The 20,605-nt window shown below is 41.5% G+C and overlaps 1 protein-coding gene across 1 annotated transcript; it reads left to right on the top strand.

Moving 5' to 3' along the window:
• The first annotated feature begins 1,268 nt into the window (after window positions 1–1,268).
• Window positions 1,269–18,123, top strand: LOC111581333 (neuronal pentraxin-2-like). Its single transcript, XM_023289476.3, has 5 exons — window positions 1,269–2,305; window positions 10,165–10,447; window positions 10,858–11,090; window positions 13,366–13,545; window positions 14,307–18,123. The coding sequence occupies exons 1-5, from the start codon at window positions 1,583–1,585 to the stop codon at window positions 14,535–14,537; spliced, it is 1,650 nt and encodes a 549-aa protein (XP_023145244.1). The 5' UTR covers window positions 1,269–1,582; the 3' UTR covers window positions 14,538–18,123.
• Window positions 18,124–20,605: the final 2,482 nt, after the last annotated feature.

Here is a 20,605-nt window from a genome sequence, read left to right as displayed (position 1 = left end):
AGCTCAGACTCTCTGGCCACAGAGTCTCACAGAAGCTTTTACAGACAGAACAGACCAGCAGTATGTTTGGATCATTAACTGTGCAGGAGAGACGAAGCTTTACCCAGAATGACCTTTTCTTTTTCTCTTTACATGTTCTATACTCTCATCTTACACCTCAGTGCAATGGAAATGGACCAAGCTACAGCGTCGAGGCTTCAATTAGTTCAGGACAGAAAAGAAAATCTAATTTTGTTTCATACTTTTAAAGCTAGAAGGATGATGGCAGTCAATACTACGGTGACAAGCTGAAGGCTAATAAGAACAATAAGAGCTGCTGGAGGAAGCCACCAGTGATATCAGTGAGGATTCAGGTTCATTATCACTCTGTGACTGTTTTGCATGTACTTTTTTTCCAGGCTGTTGTCCTGATTTCTTCTTAATGATGTCTTTTTACTATTCTAGTGTTCCAGTGAAGCCCAAGAGCTGGAGCTATTTGTGCTGCAGACAGGCTGGTTGTTCCACGCTTCTCCCTCACCATCTTAACTGGAGCTCTGAGGAGTGTTACCTTAAATCCCCCCGTAGTGAGACAACATTAAATCCAAACCAGCTTCACCTACCTATCACCGTGGAGATCCTCCCCACGCCTGTCTTTGCCTCTCTGCACGCATTTCCTCTTTCCTGCAAATTTATATTTTAATCAGAGCAGAGCGTGCATGGAGAAATGAAACTCCCTGATATAAAGCCAGGTCTTTATCACACCCTGCAACCTACAAAACACTCACTGGGGTCATCATTCTGTCATCTCTGCTGCTGTAGAGCTGCTCCAGTGGGAGCCCAGAGGCTGACTTATGGCTATCCACACATTACTGTACGCTGAGCTGGAAAATATTAAGCCTAGAGGAAGGAAAAATTAATTTTCTGATGTGATGGGGGTTGTTCTGCATGCAGGAAATAACTGGTGCAGAGCTGCATTTTCAAGAAGGAGGAAAAGTCACCAGAAAATGGTTCTGGAGGATGCATATTTGCTGCAGCATCAAATGTAGTGTGACTGTGACAGCAAAAAAATGCAGTTAAAACACCGCTGGGAAACTTCATTCTGCAAGAGGGGATATTTTTGTTTTTCCATCAGACTGCATGGATCAGTCCTGCAACATGTGCCTCCATGTCTAACTCCAGCTCTGTCTCCTGCAGCCCACTCACCGCCTCCTCCCCTTCCTCCCCCTCCATCTCTCCCCTTCCTCCCCCTCCATCTCTCAGTATTAACAGGCTGTTTTTGCCTGAACAGGAGGACATGCGCGCTGATAGGAGGAGGAGGTGGAAGGCTTTCTGTCTGCTCCTGACTCCATGATCACTCAATTATGGTGAGGAACTCTCATTTCCCAATCGCCTGTTCTTTTGGAAAAGGAGAAAACAAGTGAGGAGTGATTATTTTTCTTCTCCTTTTATCTAGACTTCAGCATTTTCAGACTTTATTTCGCTGTTCCTGGAGCTCTGAGTTTCTCTCTCGGATCAGGAGTGTTTTTATTATTATTAGGTTTTCTAATAATCGATCTCCTCCGCCGCCACCCTGAAGTTCATCGTGATCATCTTGGCCGCCGGGATGGTGGCCTTCATCGGAGCGGTAATCTGCATCATCGCGGCTGTCCACACCGGATCCTCCAGGGCTGCTGCGGCTCAACAACAACCGGCGGCTGATAACCACTCTCTGTACCCGGACTCCGCGGCTCAGACCCCGGCTGCTGGGGGCTCCGTGGCTCGGGCTGGGTCTCTGGGAGCTCTCCATGGTTCTGACACGCCCGACTCCGAGGCTCCCACCTTTAACATCGGGCTGAGCGGGCTGGACGGGGTCACCGGGCTCACCGGACACGACCCGACGGTCAGCCGGCTCATCTGCACCCCGATCCCCGCCGGAGAGTGCAACCCCAAAAACTTTCAGCAACAAGCGGACGACCCGTCGCTGTACGCGGGGGAGGACTGGGGCTACCTCCGCACCACCGCGGAGGAGCTCCGGCAGACGGTCCTGCAGCAGAAGGACCAGATCCAGACGGACCAGAGAACCATCCGGGAGCTGACGGGGAAACTATCCGAGTGTGAGAAGGTGCTGGACGGGAAGAGCGGCAGCAGCGCGGACCGACGTGGGGACGCCGCTGCCGGGCTGCGGGGGGGGAAAGCCGCGGCGGACCGTGAGGAGCACCTGGAGCGGATCATGGTGCGGGACAGCCCGGCTTCTACGCACGACAGCGTCCACCTGCTCACAGTCAGAGCCGTGGACGAGCTGGAGCAGGCGATCAATCAGCTCAAAGACCGGATAGAGAAACTGGAGGTAGGAAAGCTCAGATATTATAACATTAATCATCTCCAGAGAACACGAGACAGAGGAGTAATTAGTCCCAAGGAGCAGCTTCTAGTAGCACGTGATGTGATCTTAAGACATAAAGAAGGATCTCATAGGATCCAGTGGTGGTTCAGTAGAATATTTAGAACCTTAGCTACTCCTCCTCCTCTTCTGGCCACATTTTGCTGTAATCAGTGATCAGAGTATATCTGTCTCCTCTCCACTCAGGAGTTTCCTTTAGGATTTCTGGCTGCTAGTGGTTCATGAAGGCTTTTAAATGTTGAATGAGAACAAAAGGCTGTGTGTGAAACTGCAGACTCGAAACCAGATAAACAGCATCATGTTGTTTTATCTCCAGGTTTCCAGTCAAGTTAGTGGATCTTTGTCATTAATTTATTCATGTAATTATTGACAATACTTCATGTTGTTAATATCCTTAGTAGTACATGAATGACTGCGTGAGTTGGAAATTCTCTCATGTCCAGAAAACAGACTGAAATGACAAATTAAAAGAAACCCAGAGATGAAGAGGGAGGCAGTGGCGGAGTGGGGTGGAGGTTTGTAGGGAGGAAAGGAATATTGCAGAGTAACATGAAACACGCTCTTACTGGACCAGATGATGTATAACCTCATTTTTGGTTCAAGAAATCCCATCCATAATTTATGAGCTGCCTATATTTGTTGAAAGCGCAGATGGAACGATGCTCCTCTGCAGTATAGTCCTCCTCACTCACTGGTAGCTTATGTAGGACATGCTGGAGAGGGCCATTCTGCAGTTGTTTGGTCTATTTTCCATATTCTGTCTGAAAATCTCCATAATACAGTCATGCACTTTCCAGGAAATTAAAGAATTCCCTTCGTTCTTCCTTGTGATGGAACTGCAGACATGACAGGATTTCACAGGTGTCAGAGTGATGTTAAACAGTAGCCAGCAGGTTCCTTTCCATTCCAGTCACATTTTTCTAAGTACAGAAGCTTCCTGACTTACTTCACCAGTACAGTGTGATGTTTACATCAGATCTTTGTACTAATAAAGAGATAGCCCACATCCTCCACAGCTTTCCTCCTGCTCAGGTTTTTATTTTGCTGATCATGCATTATCTCTAGCTGTGCTTATATATTTCCCCCAAAACCAGAGGAAATTCTGCCAGGACTCGTGTCAGGACCAGCTTCATCATATCTGTAGCCTGTTTTTCAGAGTAAAGGCGGGTCAGTGTGGTTATCAGTGATCAGTATGATTTCCACCCAAATCAGAGACGATAGTAAGCAGCTTATGGCTCTCTGTAATATGCTTCAATGTGGTGACTCCACCGTGCTGTGCTTGAAATTTTAATCAAGGAGAAATATCTTCCAGCCGAGGCTATGTGGATTACTGCTTATACTGTAGTATTAGTATCAATTTTTAACTGCTCACATGAAAGATGACCTTGTTTCCATGCAGCTATTTTACATAAATTAAGCTAATATAAGCACGATTAGCAGTAAAGTGGTTTCACAGTATGAGCTCTGGCATTCTAGGCGTTTTTACTTTTGCTGTATACAGGGAGTCCCTAAAGTCTGGACACACAGGAAATATCATTACTATAATGTTTTTCTGCCTCCAGAGATTAAATATGGCTTTGTGGAAAGAAGAAACTGGTACTTCTCAGTAGACGTGAAGGATGGACATATGGAAAGACAGCGCTAGAGTTAGTAGGGCTAGGATTAGTAGGGTTAGTGTTAGTGTGGTTAGTAGATTTAGTAGGGTTAGTAGGTTTAGTAGGGTTACTAGAGTTAGTAGGGCTAGTGTTAGTGTGGTTAGTAGGGTTAGGTTTAGTAGAGTTAGTAGGGTTAGGATTAGTAATGTTAGGGTTAGTAGGGTTAGGGTTAGCATTAAATTCATCTGCTATCTTTCCATATGTCCATCCTTCATGTCCACTGAGAAGTACCAGTTCAATTCTTTATTCTTTGGACATTCTTTGGATCTGTGGAGGCAAAAACAATAAAGTTAATGAGATTTCATCTGTGTCCAGACTTTAGGGACATCGTGTATCTACCAAAGCAATCATTATACAGATATTCATGGTCCTCAGAGGTTCAATCCTTACTTTTCCATCGTGCCATCTCTACAACTTCTATAAAACTAAATCACGTTCTCAGTTATGTTTCAAATAGAACGGATTGTCTCCAGTAAAGTTAACTGTATGATGCAGGAGTCACATGTTGGGAGGCTGGATGTGTGGTTGTAGAATCTGTCCAACAGGATTTTCACCCAGGAGACTGTGGTTTGTGCCTTCTATGGGATCATTAGCTCATTTTTACTCAAAATTTGGTTTAGCCGCTAAATATGCTTGATAAGGTTTATAAAAAGTATCCTGCTATGGGCCAAAAATCCACCTGTTCCCAGTGTTAACTACATGTTGACAGCATGGTTAGGTCTAGGAACCAAAGCTACCTGGTCAGATCTAGAAAAATATCATGCTTTTGGATAAAATACTAACTCTGACAACATGTTTGAAGCCTGGGGGCAACTATGCAGTCTTGGGATGAGTAAATACAATAAAAAAAACACGTTCAACACGCCCTCCCCTGCCAGTAGCATGCTGTTACTTCCTGTTTACTTCCATCTGTTCAGGGAAACATACATGTGGGACTTTGCATTAATCGACCTACTGCTGTCCTGTCTGCTGCCCACCATTGGCTGATTCTTTCCTCTAATAAACACCTGCAGCTTCCCACAGATGACAGGAGCTGCTTTAAACTGGAACTGAAGCATTTAGAAGACACAGCAGCAGTAACTTCATTAAACACAGGATCTGATGAAGGTAAATAATGTCCTGTGTTCCTCCACACAGCTGACAGATTCCAGGTTTATGTGGTGGAAAAAACTGATATTAAAGCTTCAGCTGGATCCATCAGAATGAGATAAACCTGTCGTTATGAACTGCATCACATTTCAGAGGTTTAAAAGTGTTCTGAGGCTGGAGTTATGGAGCTGAACTCAGGATTACTTACTGGCTTGAAGAGTCTCCTCCATTTTCCTGGTTTCCATGGTGAGTTCTGTCCCATCTGATATATATGACTGGCTGACAGAAACAGAGGTACAACAGGAAAACAACACATTAAATGTGAAACATGTTGTTGCATGTTACCGACAAACATAATCCTTCAAAAACATAATTCAGAATGCAGTTAAATTCTATATGAACACAGTATTTACGAGACAAGACTCCAAAATGAGTCTGACTTTCCTGCGTTAAGGTAAAATTTCCCTACCACCACTATTTTCATTTTCATCTCATTTTTCAGGTGCATCATTTAATTACCATGTGTGATATTGCTTTTTACCTCAGTATCATCGCCAGCATTTTTTACTGCTCCATTCTAGCCTTATTTTAAGTCACTCATTTTATTTCAGTATTGTCTCTTACTTCTATCTTATTGCTTTTCTACTTTTTAGACACTGCATTTCCTTTGTTATGTCATTAGTTTTTGTTTTTTTTTCTGAGCAATATCTGGCATAAGAATTTGCTGCAGATTAATAAAGTTTCATGTTATCATACCGTAACATATCGTAACTTAACATAACTCATCTCATCTCATCTCATCTCATCTTTCAGGACTCCCTTGAAAAAGAGGTTTTTAACATCAAGGGAATCTCTCTTGGCTAAATAAAAAATAATAATCTCATCTTATCTCAACTCAGCTCAACTTAATTTAACTTAACATGTCTTGTCTTGTCTTAACATATCTCATCTCATCTCATAGGACTCCCTTGAAAAAGAAGTTTTTAATATCAACGGGATCTCTTCTGGTTAAATAAAAAAAAAAACTCTCATCTCATCTCAACATTTCTTATCTTACCTCATCTCATTTCAACTCAGCTCAACTTAATTTAACTTAACTCATCTCATCTCATTTTAACTTATCTTGTCTTATCTTAGTTTAGATTAACTTAACTTATCTTATCTTAAATGGATTACCATACCTGACGATGAAATTATAATAATTTTAATGTTCTCCTCACTTATCCTCTAGCTCCACCATGGGGTCAAATTTTTAGTTTTATTTTTTGTTTAAATTGGTCTAAATGCAAAAAGCAGAAAAACTAAATAAATTCCCGTCAGCCTCGGGTGTGGTGGATGTTTAGTGTCAAATAAACGTTTTAGTGCATTTATCTCAGAGCATCATCATGTAGCAGCCTAACAACCGTTGTCATGGTACCGCCAGGATAAAGGACGATAAATAGTACACACAAATTGGTGTTAGGTGACTAGAAATACTGCAAAAAATCTGAAACAAAAACCCCAAATCAGGCAAAAATGTAAGATTAAATCTTCTCTCTTACGTCACTGATAAGCAATCAAAACATTTCACTATAGGGGCTTTTTCACTGCAGGAACTGAACTTGTTGATAGAAACTTTTTAGCGTTTCTGTTTCCTTTGCTGTGTAAAATCTACCAGACTCATGAGGTGCGATTATAAACTTTCCTTATCTTCAACCATGATGTCAATTCCAGTCCAAACCACAGCTTTGTAGGGAGCTGAGATATTTGCTGCTTGTTATATTCGTCCATGTGATGAATTTTGTATCGTGATGTTTGAGGGGAGGTGAGCCCTACTTAAAGAGGACAGAGAGAGGGCAGAATAAAAATGGAGCTTTTAGTTGTTTCCTTCCCCAAATTTAACCAATCAGTGTGTAGCTACTCCTGGTGGTTTCTCAGAGCCGCTCACAGTGAATATCCTGAAGCAGAGGCTTTTTTTCTGAAAGACGTCCTGTGGGGACAGCCTGAGGTCAGAATGAACACCGAGGTGGAAGTTCCTGCAGTGGAGATCAGCCTTTAGTGTCAGCTCAGTGTGAGATATGTTCACTAGACAACAGTAATAATGCCAGGGCTACATTCATGCTGCACTGCCTTATTTTATACTCATCTATGCATCACAGCGTATCACAGCTTTGATAGTTTTTCTTGAAATGTTTGACAGCTGTGCATGTAAATACTAAAAGCCTTGGAGCTTCTCCTCAGGCTCCATAACACACCTGTCAGGTATACCTGTGAGAAGATCACCCATCAACCCACAGAAGAGAGGCTCTCCATCAGCAGGTTCAGAGGAGATGCTTCTGTTTCTTCTATTTTCTGTTTGCATATAAAAAATACCAGTACTACCAACATTATGGTCACAAAGATCCCCATCCATGTTTCCCTACACAAACACCAACACAGATGAATCTATAGTAAACAAGAGCTGGTGCAGAAAGAGTCAATATAAATTCAGTTTAAAAAAATAATAAAAAGATCAGAACTACTACTACAAAGCAAAGAAGAGGAGAGAAAGAAAAGAGTTCAATTTAAAAGAAGTCACTTCAGAGTTCTTCACAATATTACATGATAGAGAAACAGTCCCCTCTGAGGAACAACTGGTGTCCAAGCACAGTCTAAAAGGAATATATTTCAGTCCAAATGTCAACATTTTAACTGTCAAACTGCACATTTTTATTTAAGATCTGTCCTAAAATTAAATGAAGATGAAGAAAGATGAGTAATAAGCATATTAAAGTCCACTAAACAACAACTTCATGATTTAAAATTGATAAAAAGCAGCAATATTCCTTAAAGAAAGATGAAGATGTTAGACTGTACAGCATGAAACATCATTCCTAGTACAGTAGAAACTGGTTTAGATCAGCTGTAGCAGCGATTCTAGGAAACGTGTTTGTCCTTGAAGATAACATAGTAGAAAAAAAGATTCTTCAACAATATATTTACCAGTTTTATCACAAACTGTAGCTTGGTCTTACAGAACACTGTTGCTATGGACAGACTAAATGGCAAAACAGATTATATATATCTATAAATACTGTATATTTCATAAATATACAGTATGTTAACAGAATGACATGAGGATTTCACTGGATATTCTATCAATAATCTACCTTTCCTGAGGCAGAAATCAATTCTCTCTGTTCTCTTTACAGCTTTATATAACATTCTTTATAAACAGGTCTTACTGTATATTCTCCCTTTAAAATCATTGCAGGAAGTTCTTCCTTTCCTCACTAGAATTTATATCACAGTATTATGGCTCCTATGTATTAAATATATTATGTTTATGTGTGTTCAGTATGTTTCAGCTGTTTATTATAGAACAATGTGAATAAACTGGACCCAGAAAGTTTTAGGTACAGGCTGTAATAATGTTTTTTTTATGGAACAATTATGCAGTAAAGCCTAGAAATTCATTGCTTACTGAAATAGTTAATTGTCTGGGCATCTTTTCTGTTTTTCTATTACCTGGTGTGTTGGAAAGAAATAAAAATCCAAGTAAATGTGAGATGCCTCGACTTAATCAGGAACTGACCCAAAGCTTTGTGTGTTTAAGTCTTGGATAAAGACCTTTTAGATCCAAAACTTTATACTCAAAATAGCATCCTACATGACCAATTATTAGCAATGCAGCTCTAAATAGAAGCTACGCTGTTGTAATCTGATTTAAAATAAAGGAATAATCACCCAGCTCCCTCGGCCCACTAGCACCTTAGAAACGATGGCAGGCTATAGTCTTGGTGTTATTACTGATGGGGCGTTTAAATTAGCAGCAGATCAGCTCAGTGGTCAAGGCTAGCTTCTTTCAGCTTCAGCTTCTAGCCAAAGTCAAACCCTGTCTAAGAAGGGCTGATCTAGAACAAGTTCTCCATGCTTTTATTCCATGGTGTTGGACTATTGTAGCTCCCTGTATGTCGGAATTGGCCAATCACAACTCAACCGTCTGCTGTTGTTCAGAATGCAGCAGCTCGTCTCCTAGCCTGAGCTCATAACACCGGTGCTTTCATCCCTTCACTGGCTTCTGGTTAGGTTCAGGATTAATTTTAAGATTCTTTAATTTGTTTTTAAGTCTCTGAACGGACTGGCACCAGAATATTTGTCTGACCTTGTTAAGGTGCATCAACCCTCCAGAGCCCTGAGGTCAGCTGATGGTCCTGGACATTCCTCCATCTCTCATAGAAACCAGAGGAGATGGAGCCTTTGTAGCTGTAGCTTCCACGCTGTGGATCATCGCCTCTCTCTGTGCGGTCTGAGAACAGCCTCTCCGTTTTTAAAACTCGTCTTCAGACCCACTTGTTCAGCCTGGCTTTTGGTTGAGCAGAGTCACCTTTAATGGATCTTTTATCTGTTTGTTAAAACAGATAAAAGATCCAAAAGCTTTATTGTTTTGCTTTTATTGTTCTTGTATTGTTGATGATTTATTTTACTGTAAAGCACTTTGGTTGGCCATAGGCCTTTTTAGATGTCCTATATAAATAAGTCTGACATTGACAAGTTTAGAGGAACATTTCATAGTAGTATTCCAACCTGCTCTTCTTTCCTAGAGTTGTGAATAAATACCTCCCTCGTATCTGTTGAATACAGAGGTGGCTGTCAGTTAGCTTAGCTTAGCATGGAGGCTAGAACACATTCTGTATTTTACAGAGCTGGTGTGTGGGACTACTTTTCTACTTCTGGCCGTGTGATTAGCAACCGTGTAGAAATAGTCTGACACATAACTTCCTATAAAACCCACAAATATTCATGTTATCTAAAATGCTCCCTGTCCTTTAAACCAAAACATTACATTACCTGCAGCTTATTAAACCAGCCCTATTATTCCCAGGAGTAATGTGATGTCTCATAGAAATCAATTATTAACTTTGCTTTACATATGCATGCAAACGACTTACAACAGGAACCACTGCTAACATAATACAGTGTTAGATAGTTTACTGGCACTAAGAGATAAATTAGCACCATGTGGAGGCAGCACAGTGTTTACCTCAGACTGTAAAACCCTCATTCAGACCAGTTTCCATCTCCTGTCTTCTTTCCTTACAGTCAGACATCGGCCCGTTCCCTCACAACCAGACAGACAGCAGCAGCTCCGGACTACCAGAGGAAACCGGGACGTCTGGCGGCCCAGAAAGGTTGTCCGATCCCGGGCACAGAGCCGGAGCAGAGCGGCCATGGAGGGTGGAGGACCTGGAGGGGGAACTGGAGAGGAAGGTGGAGCTGCTGGAGAAGGAGAGGAAAGCCCTGAGGCAGGAAACAGAGAAACACAGACAGGAAATCGACCGAGGCATCGATAAACTACACCATCGAATCTCCGGCCTGGAGGAAGGTATTAAGAGGAAAAAAGCAGAATGTGTGTGTTTCTTTGTACGTTTTCCACATGTACTGAGAAAGAATGGAGAAGAAATGATGACAGAAACAATGAGTGGCTGATTAATCTCTTACATAACAACTCAAGTCTCTAATGATGATAAATAACCCAGCATAGAAATGACCTCAGAGGTTTCATTTTCATTTCCTCTTAATAAAATCAAGCCATGGGGGTTCTTTGTGATTAATAAATTATGTTTAGGTTATGTAAAAAAAAAATAAAAAATAGAAATAATATAAAAAAAAGAATAAAGATCAGAAAGATTATTAAAATTCCCACATAAGATGTTTCCAGATAATGAGGATTATTTGATGTTGTTCAGCAGATAACGGTGAACTGATTAACAGGTTTCTCTTTGGGTTTTCCAGGACATTCCTTCCCAGAGGGCTACAGACTGTCCTTCCCCACACGGACTAACTACATGTATGCTCTGGTCAAACACTCCATCCCAAAGCTTCGTTCCTTCACCGCCTGCCTGTGGCTTCGGCCAGCGGAGGGAGGCATCGGGACCCCTCTGTCCTACGCTGTTCCTGATCAGCCCAACGAGCTGGTGCTGCTGCAGGGCCTCCATTCACCAGCCGAGCTGCTCGTCAACGACAAGGTACTGCAGGAGACCACAGCCGCATTAAAAGCAAAGTCCAGAGGCCAAACATCTGCTGGGTGTCTGTACCAACCTGTAGCGGAGTGGATTTTCCCAGGGAGATTATGTGGGGATTTATGGGTTGTAGTTTACATTATTTCATGATTAAACTGTATTTTTACCTCAACACATACCTCCAAGAGTCTTTAGAGAGTAAATTATTACCAGCTTTTGTTCCATAAAACTTCTAGAAATTCTATCAAAGATGTCAGATATCATATATGCAATGGAAATGTGTTTCTGTGTTCACACCGGTGACAAATGAAAAAGAAAACAACATACAGTGTCTTAGTAAGGCGTTAGGCCACCAGTAGCACTTCACTGCGCCTTGGCGTTGGTCTTCCACGTCTCTGGAGTTCTACTGGAGGGATAGAACTCCATTTTTCTGATGATGGTGGTGGAGAATCATTAGTCTAGATAAGACGTGTCAAACTCATCTCAGTCCAGGTTCCACACACATCCCAGTTTGATCTCCAGTGGACCGGACCAGTAAAACCCTAGTATAATAACCTATAAATAACAACACAACTCCACATTTTCCTTTTAATTGAATGCAAAAAACTCCATTCTGAAGTTGTTCACATTTAAGGAATTATCTTTTAACAAAACATCATGAACAACCTGAAATTTGTTAAGAAAAATAAGTCAATTTTTAACAGTATTATGCCTCAGTTCATCATTTCCACATTACAACTTCCAGATCAGAGAGTGTCTACAAAGGAACACAACATTTAGTCATCTGGAACTGAGCCAGAGAGGATTTTACTTTATGATCAAAACCATTTGCCAAGGTCTAGAAATGATTTTAAATCTATGTCTTCTCTGTAATTTTTGCACTTTGCAAAATCGTCATGCGGGACAGATGGGACACTCTGGTGGGCCGGTTTTGGCCCGCGGGCCGTATGTTTGACACCCCTGTTCTAGAATCTCCCATAGGATGAGATCAATAGTAACCTCATGCTGAAAAATGAAGGCAACATGAAAACTGTAGTTCCTCAATGACCACTGAAGTGAATCCATAGACTCCAATGTTAAAAAAGCTGAACTTTACAGCAGAAATTCACCTGCTACAGAAAAGTGCTTTGGGTCTCTAATTTCCCCATTCATGACTATTATATGTGGGTGAGTTTTTATATAATGCACTGGCTGAAAGTGTGTTTGGGTTGAAAGTGAAGCAACCTTAAAGGTGTGGTTCTTTTAAGTGAAAGGTTTCAGTTCATGGTCCGATCATGTTTGCACGGCTCTCCTCAGCTCCACCCATGTTCTGCCTCGTTTCTCTTTTCTAAATCAGAGACCAGAGCCGCCACATTGAGCTGCAGCTCTGCTCTTTAGGCAGTTTATGGGTCACAGAGGGTTCATTCCTCTTCATACACGGTCAATGGTTGAGACATGATTCACATCATTTTCATCTCATTAGACCGTTCAGTGACCTCTCATGGCCTTTAGAGGGGAGCATTGTCATTAGTGAGCTTCACATTGGCAGCTAAATGCCCCCCACAGCATAACAGAGCCCCCGGATCTTCTCAATGAAGGGTCAGGAGTTCACGTTTTTCCTTTAATTCATCACCTATATAGCTAAACAGGACGCTAACTGCTAATAGCTTCCCGTTAGACACAGAGACTGAATCCAGGAGTCTGCAGCACTAATTCTAAACACATATAGGATGGAGGACTTGGCAGCACACTGTAAACCCATCTCTGTGTAGGTGATAAATTTTAATCACCTTAGAGGAGTTTTCTGTGCTGCTTTCTATAGGGTTCACCCCAGTTTGTATATCTTAAAGAAAAAATGATGGCCTCGATTTGAATTTCTAACATCTATTAAGAAAGAAATAGTGCTCCGTATTAGCATACAAATAAGGAGAACACATCAAATGAAATGGCCAATCTGGCAGACAAGCTAAATAGCTTCATTCATGTGTTTTAATCAGAAGCTAAGGTGGGACCTTGACAGTGTTGGAGGGCGGTGTGGTGCAGAGCAGCAGCTCCTGGTGTCATTCAATGAAGTCATTATGGTAATAGATGCCTGGAGGGAAAGTTCTGTGTCCTTGTAGATAGCAGAATGTCTTTGGGACTGAAAAAAATGCTATATAACCAACTTTAGACCCTGAAGACTCGAATAGATGGCCTTGTATGTCCATTCCTGCCATTTAAATGCAGAAATAAGCCCGTCTCACCTTCAGATGTGTGATGCTCAGAACACTCTGAACTGAACCTTCTGCTCCTTCATTCTCAGGTCACACAGTTACCTCTGAACCTGTCCAGAGGCAGCTGGCAGCACGTCTGTGTGAGCTGGAGCCAGAAGGGAGGAGCATGGCAGGCCTACCAGGGGGGAAAGCTGAGGGGCGAGGGCCATGGACTAGCCACCGGACATCACATCAGACCCGGAGGAGAGCTCGTACTGGGGCAGGAGCAGGTGAGTAACGACTGAATGAATAAATGAAGTTATACCTGGTTCAAGGCGGGTTAGGTTGGCAGTGTAAGGAAATCTAATCAGGTGAGGCCTTCAGAGTGCTGACTGCAGCAGAAACAGTTTAAACACTGCAGCTGAGGCTCCACTGACTGATTGGCTTCTCCATGAGCTGTAAATAAAAGAAGAAAATAAAAGCATGAATGATTTCCAGAGCCTTGGTGAAAGTAGACACACTCAGTCTCACTTTGATTTCCTGCCAACCGAAGCCTTGAGGTAGTGAGCTAAGGCTGGGATGAATGAGTGCTAGTCAGAGGAGCATCGCCAGAACATCTCCCAGAGCAGAAGAACCTTCCTAGAGCCAGAAGAACCTTCCCAGAGTCAGAAGAACCTTCCTGGAGGCAGAAGAACCTTCCTAGCGCAGAAAAACTTTCCTAGAACCAGAAGAACCTTCCCAAAGTCAGAAGAACCTTCCCAGAGCAGAAGAACCTTCCCAGAGCCAGAAGAACCTTCCTAGAGCCAGAAGAACCTTCCTAGCACAGAAGAACCTCCTCAGAGCCAGAAGAACCTTCCTAGAGCCAGAAGAACCTTTCGATATGGTTGCTTTGCTTTGTTGTCTTGCATTCATACTAGGAACTTTTTCCTGCATCTCCTTCAGCTTTCCAAAAGTGATTTCCGTCTTGTCTAAGGCCTGAAAACATCTGAATCTGAATCTGTGTTTGAACGAGAGTGTTTTTGAATCATCTAACAGTCTTCTCTCCCTGCAGGACTCTCTGGGTGGAGGTTTTGACTCGTCCCAGGCCCTGGTAGGACAGCTGTCCCAGGTGGGTCTCTGGGACCGGGTCCTGTCGTCCTCCCAGGTGGCCACATTGGCGCGATGCGGTAAAGTACCTCAGGGCAGTGTGGCCCCTTGGACCGAGAACGGCATCGAAGTTCACGGAGGAGCAACCAAAGATCCGGGGGAGCCCTGTAGTAAACACAGCAGGAGCTCCCAGTGACTGGCAGGTTTCAGAGGAGAGTTAATGCTGAGACAGAATGTTGTAATCACTGAAACCTTCTAAAGCTCAATGTGGCATGGGATGACAAATGTGTATAAATGAAAAAAACTGTTGGTTTATATTTCTAAGAGGCTTTGCTCACCAGATTTCTAACGCTATCCTGGAGGTCCACTGGAGAATCGGCCAGTTCCTTCATAATGTAATAAAGGGTATAGAAGTTACAAGAACATTACCATTAAGCACATTTGTTTTCAGATTGAGTCCACGTCGTTAGAATATCATGAGTCACTGTTCAGACTCTGTTAATCAACCAGCTACCAGTCTGATTATGGGATATATCTGATGTTAATTTGAGACAACAAGCCAAAAATTAGAAACTAGAACAGTAGAGGTGTTAACAGGTCATTATTTAACCCTTAAAGAAATAATTCAACATTAAACATGCTTTCTGACTGAGAGTTACATAAGAAGATGGACGTACCACCAGCAGCCAGCTAACTTAGCTAACCAAACCACGGATGGATGGCAAATCAATGGAAAAACCAACATAAAGTGTCTTAAAGTTGTGTCACCACTGATTTTAGAGTTCAGGTTGTGTTGCTCCTTTTGTGTTGTTAAGTTCTTGACAGTGATTGAATTCTGGTTTAGCGGTTTCGGATGCAGACTTTTTTTTTGACAACAAAAAGATGAAAAATCGAGTTTTAAGAATGTATTGACAGAGATTTGTCATACTGAACACCTCTACAAGAAACTTTCTTGGGTCTCTGCTGGTTTCAAAACACCTTTGATCAACTTTGTATCTAAAAAAATCTGTTTCTACACTTTGGTGTTTGTATTGATTCCACACTTTAGATTTATTATATTTATTAGTGAGCTCCATCAGCTTTGCAGGGTCTTGGCAGGTTGATTCTGTGAATTTTGGACAGTTGAAGGTGATCTGTCACCAGTTTCCTATCTCTATGCTAAGCTAAGTTAGCCAGCTGCTCAGTCTACATTCATGCTAATGGTATTAATCTACTCATCTAACCTTTGACGAAAATAAACCTAATTTCTAAAAGGTAAAATTTTCCTTTAAAGTGTTCAGATTAGTGGAGATAATTTCATTTAACAGTAAAAACCTGTGCAGAAATGAATATTTCCTGCTAGTTTGGTTGAGATGGCCAGGTGGTTCTGAGTTGTTCCTCAGGGATCTGACCTCCACAATGAATGCCAGAAGTCAAGCCGGCTGAAATCCCTCCATGTGGGGGTCAGAGAGGAGTTAATTAGGGACAGCTTTAGAGCTCAGAGTCAAGCTAAGGTGATGAAAAGTGTTGGAGAAGCGATGGAATATTAAGTAGTAGATGGCAGCAAAGTCAGATGATGAAAGACAAAGGAAAGAAGGAGATCAGGAGAAGGAGCAAGGCTTCGTTGTTCTCACCTCTGCATGATATGTTCATATACATTTAATGTCTTTCCACTGCAATGTGATGCTCACCAGTTTCACCAGAGAGGATACTGCCTCCTGCATTCATACCAAGGTGGTTATCTGTGTTCGTCTTTAACGGTCTGAAGGTTTCTTTATTCCTTTATTACCGGAAGTTTCTGAAGAAATAAAAAATGAGAAAATAAGTCCTTGTTTGCCTGAATATTGCTCTTTCAGGGCTAAATTGACTAATTTCCTGACAAGCTTTTTGCCATATTTGTGACATTTATGAATGAAAATCTAATTAAAGATACGTTAAAGGATCAGCCACACATTCCAAACCACCTGCCTAGTGTTGTATAGATCACACTCATGCTGCACAAACAGCTCGGACCTGTTGAGGCATGGAAACCAGATCTCCTTTGGGTCCTTGGGGTGGCAGGGTGAGGCATTTATTGAATGGACTTATCTGGGCACATATCCACAGATGTTGCATCTAGTGGTGTGTGATGCTGCAAGATTTGGTATCGATCCAATACTAAGTAAATACAGGACCAGTATCACTGATTCCAGACTAACTTTTGCAGTAGTTGGTAGGTTTAGAACAAAGGTTAGGTGCTGCATCTGGTCCACATCTGGAATGAAGATGTGGTTGTAAATGCTCACTGAGTCTAAGGATCAGACTAATTCCTGCGCAGGTTTTCTGTGGGTCAGACAAGGAAGAATCTGGGTTGCCGATGAAATCACAAAGTGAGAGAAAACCTCCTTAAACTGATCATTTTTGACAGTTTGGTCAGTGCTTGTGCAATATGTCTATCGGTGAAATAGGAAATGCTCTTTTAAGATACATTTTTACATTAAAGTTGAGTTACTTTTGTAATGATGAATATGAAAAAATGTCCCCTGTATGGTTATTGTCTTTGGTAATAAAGTGTGACAGACATTGTCAGTTCATCGCTCCCACCTGGTCCCACCTGGTTCCGGGTTCAATATGAATACCAACGCTGGTATCAATATTCTTGATATCTGGATTGTTCCACCCACCTCTAGTTCTGTCACATTCAGATCTAGAGAGATTGGAGGGTGGATCAACACTTTAAACTCTTTACTTCAGTGTTTCCTTGAGCAGTTGTTGCCGTGTGGAGGGTGACACCGTCCTGCCAGAGAGTGTTTGTTCTGCAGCAACGTTTAGGTGGGTGGTCTGTGTCCAGGTTCATCCACCTGAATGTCAGTTCCCAAAGCCAGAAGACTGTATTCCAACAAGATGAATGTTAAACACTTCACCTGTGAGTGGTTTAATGTTGTGGCTGGTGGTGTTCCTCAGATGACAACTTTTGGTCCAATCTTACTGCACATTTTCTGTTCTTTGAATTGATGGTCTCAAACAATCCGTTTCCTGATTCACTCGTTTTAGTTCCAACGTTCTCAGATATCGACTGTTTTATACACGCAGCCTCTCGTGGATAAATGCACAACTTTCAACCTCCAACTACTTTAACCATAAAACATTCCATGCATGAGCTGTGACGTTTGTTTGCCTTGATGCGTTTCTGATAAGAATATTCTAATCACTATTCATGACTGCCGTGTGAGATGTGCTGTTAAATAAAGATGCTTCATTTAAAAGTTTCCCCCAGCATAAAGCGATCTTTAGTGGAAAGTGCCTGTCAGGGTGTCTGAGCCCACGGAAACAAATCATCTGCTCTATTATCCTGATGGAAAAACACTCACTGCAAGATGTTTTGAACTGATTGAGCATCCGTGTTTCTATGAATCCTCCAGATGTTTTTTTTTTTAGATGAAAGAGGTCTGATCAGACGTTTGCCAACACATTACTTGAAGCCTCTGCGCCAAACTGATGCTAAATCAGGTCAGAAGCATCTTGCTGAGCCTAGCAGTGTCTTTGATGAAGCCTCTCAGTCTGCAGTGTTGGTTCTATATATTTATGTCATGCTTGGTGTCTGGTCGGCTCTTTTTTGGGCTTTTTGATGGTAGTGTGGCATTGTTATGTTTACTGGAACAGAAAACTACTGAAGCTTTGTTCCCCACTGTATGCATCGGTATCTGTCTGTTTTATGTTGTTGAATGTATAAATACTGTACGTCTTTGTCTTCTATGGTGTTGTATTGTTCTGCATATGTGCCGTGTACAAACATCAATTCTTTATTAAAGTCTCAATTTTCAGATGCAAAGAAAGTGATCATTTTCTTTTAAAAAAAGCCCAATAACTGAAGGCTATAAGAGTTTCACAGAGAGCCTCTATTATTAAAGGACACACACTTACAACAGGAACAAAACTCTTCTACGTTATGGCCGCTTGGCAGACTCAACAAGAAAATGTATTATTATTTTTAGTGGGAAAAAAACCTTCCTCCTTTGTTTTACAGGTTCTTTGTTCATTTCTCTTTCAGACGAATTAAAGGAGAGTTTGGAAGAGAAAAGCCTAGAGCTTCTCCCTCAAGTGCAGCGAGCATTTTTATGAGCTGTAAAATGAGGAAAACCAATCAGTTATTTGTAGTAATCGTGAAAAAGTGGCTCAATTTCTGCAACAGACATAAAGAATTCAAGACCTCATATTTAGTAGAAATAGAGACAACAGACCAAACCCTACTGAGCAGACAATCTTTGTACTACCTATTAAACAGCATGTCCTGTGTGTTTAATGTAAATATACTGTGCCATTTGTGGCCATATTATAAGAATATGTAGACATTATAGTAAATATGTTTGAGGAGGTTTAAATGACTAGATCAAAACCACTGATATCTCTTCTGGTAAATGTTAGACTACAGCTGGCTTCTGGTTTGCTGGTAACAACCACAGTGCTCCTCCATGGTAACAGATCCAGCTGACAACACCAACAACAAGCACGTCTCCATGTGTTTCTAGCTAGTACCCTAAGCTAAGTTTACCACATGTTAACAGGAACATAACATTTAGCAAATAGTTGATCTCTTCATTAAAATTTCAGCAAAAAAAAAGGGGATTTTGAATGTTTAGCAAAACATCAAACCATTCCTTTTGTACTGATAAAGAGGTGAGCTTAAAGTTTAAAAAAAAAAAAAAACAGATGTGTAGAACACTTGGAGAGCACATTCCCCCACCAAGACCAGCGTTCTGCAGTTTTAAAGCCAGTTATCCAGATCTGCACGATCTAAAAGGTTTTTCCTCTGGCCACATCTCCTCTATGTTTCATTAAATTCAGCCCAGTACTTCTTGTATAATCTTGCTGACAGATAAACTAATGGCATTTAAAATCCCTCCAAGCTTAGCAGCAACCTCTGGGGCTGAAAAATGAAAAAACTGCAGTTTCTCAAAAGCTACCTGAGGCTGGATCTAAAACCAAGTCTATCCCCACAGATCACAAAGATAACACGGGAAGGTTTACCGTAGAAATAAACGTGTTTCAAGATTAGATATTGTCTATTCTCACGTGACTAAGCAGATGAGTTTTCTCCATGCTGGTCTGTAGTCTAATCTGACCCCTCTCTCAACTACAATATACCCAACGATCAGAGGGAATCCTCAGAATTGATGCTGGCATTGCTTGCATGAACTGCTGCTCTGTCTGTGTCACTTCTCCTGATATCAATAAACCACAACTCTGCTCAAACACTGTAGAACTACTCCATGCTACTGAATGGAGTAATTCAGCCGCACATGTTTGAACCAGAAAGGAATTCTCAAATAGAATAATGAGATGGAAAGTCCCAACCTGCACATGATGTGTCTTCAAATCATATTAAAAACACCATAAAGACACATTAACAGGGTAAAAGATATAGATTTCATTTCAGAGGAGGCCTTTAAGCTCTACAGGTGCTTCTAGGTCTCAGGTTTGAAGTTAACAAGCTAAAGACTTCTCTGTAAGAGTCTTAAATATATCAGACTCTTTACTCTTGAAAAAAAAAGCAAATGTTTTCCAAAATGTCAAATTAAATTTAAAATCCCATTTTTGTGAGCACTGCAGGTTTCCCTAGACCGTGTTTTATTGGATTCTATTAAATTCTTCTGCTGTTTATTCTCTTGTATGGACTTGTGCACGCTGCTGCTGTGTAATCTCCACAGCTCTCTTTCTATGCATTAAAATAGAACCTTCAATTCTCGCTTTGCATTCAGTCTCCCACCTCTCTGTCACCTCCATTCTCACCTCCCTCTCCTCCTCCTCCTCCTCCTCCTCCGGTTGGCTGTCACCTGCCTTTCACCAAATCCCTCCATCCTCTGTCTCCTGTTTCTCAAACATTTCTTCAGCCCAGACACTTCCAACATGCTTACTGAAACAAAGAAAGAAGGGAAGAAGGGAAGGAAGCGTACCCAGCGTGAGGCTCTGACTTCTCAAGGCTGCTGTCATGAATCTGTTGTTCTTATAGAAATGTTGGGGAACACAAACGACAGCAGGAATACAAGAGATTTGTAAAAAAAAAAAAAAAAAAAAAAAACAAAGTTAGGAGAAGGGATTTAAAACAAATCCTTATATATTCTCTTTGCCTAGACATAAGTCATGCATCATCACTTCTGAGTCTCTCTTGCAAGTAGTGATGTTTTAACAGCCATCATAGTGACAGATACAGCAAACATCTCACCTGTAAACACAGAAACTAACAGATACTGTGAGTGGTGCAGAACAAAGCAGCAAAATCTGTAATCCCTAATTAGTATGAGGCAG

Source organism: Amphiprion ocellaris, chromosome 19 (assembly GCF_022539595.1).
Source record: "Amphiprion ocellaris isolate individual 3 ecotype Okinawa chromosome 19, ASM2253959v1, whole genome shotgun sequence".
Lineage (NCBI taxonomy): Eukaryota > Metazoa > Chordata > Actinopteri > Pomacentridae > Amphiprion > Amphiprion ocellaris.
The sequence above is the reverse complement of the archived record's forward strand: the minus strand, read 5'-3'. Positions and strand labels throughout refer to the sequence as shown.

What these genes read in the sequence shown, in the direction of transcription:
- LOC111581333 (XM_023289476.3), top strand. Translation starts at nt 1,583, where the DNA reads ATGGTGGCCTTCATCGGAGCGGTAATCTGCATCATCGCGGCTGTCCAC. An exon ending in AATCTCCGGCCTGGAGGAAG is followed by an intron (nt 10,448 to 10,857) that starts GTATTAAGAGGA and finishes TGGGTTTTCCAG; the next exon opens with GACATTCCTTCCCAGAGGGC. An exon ending in AGCTGCTCGTCAACGACAAG is followed by an intron (nt 11,091 to 13,365) that starts GTACTGCAGGAG and finishes CTTCATTCTCAG; the next exon opens with GTCACACAGTTACCTCTGAA.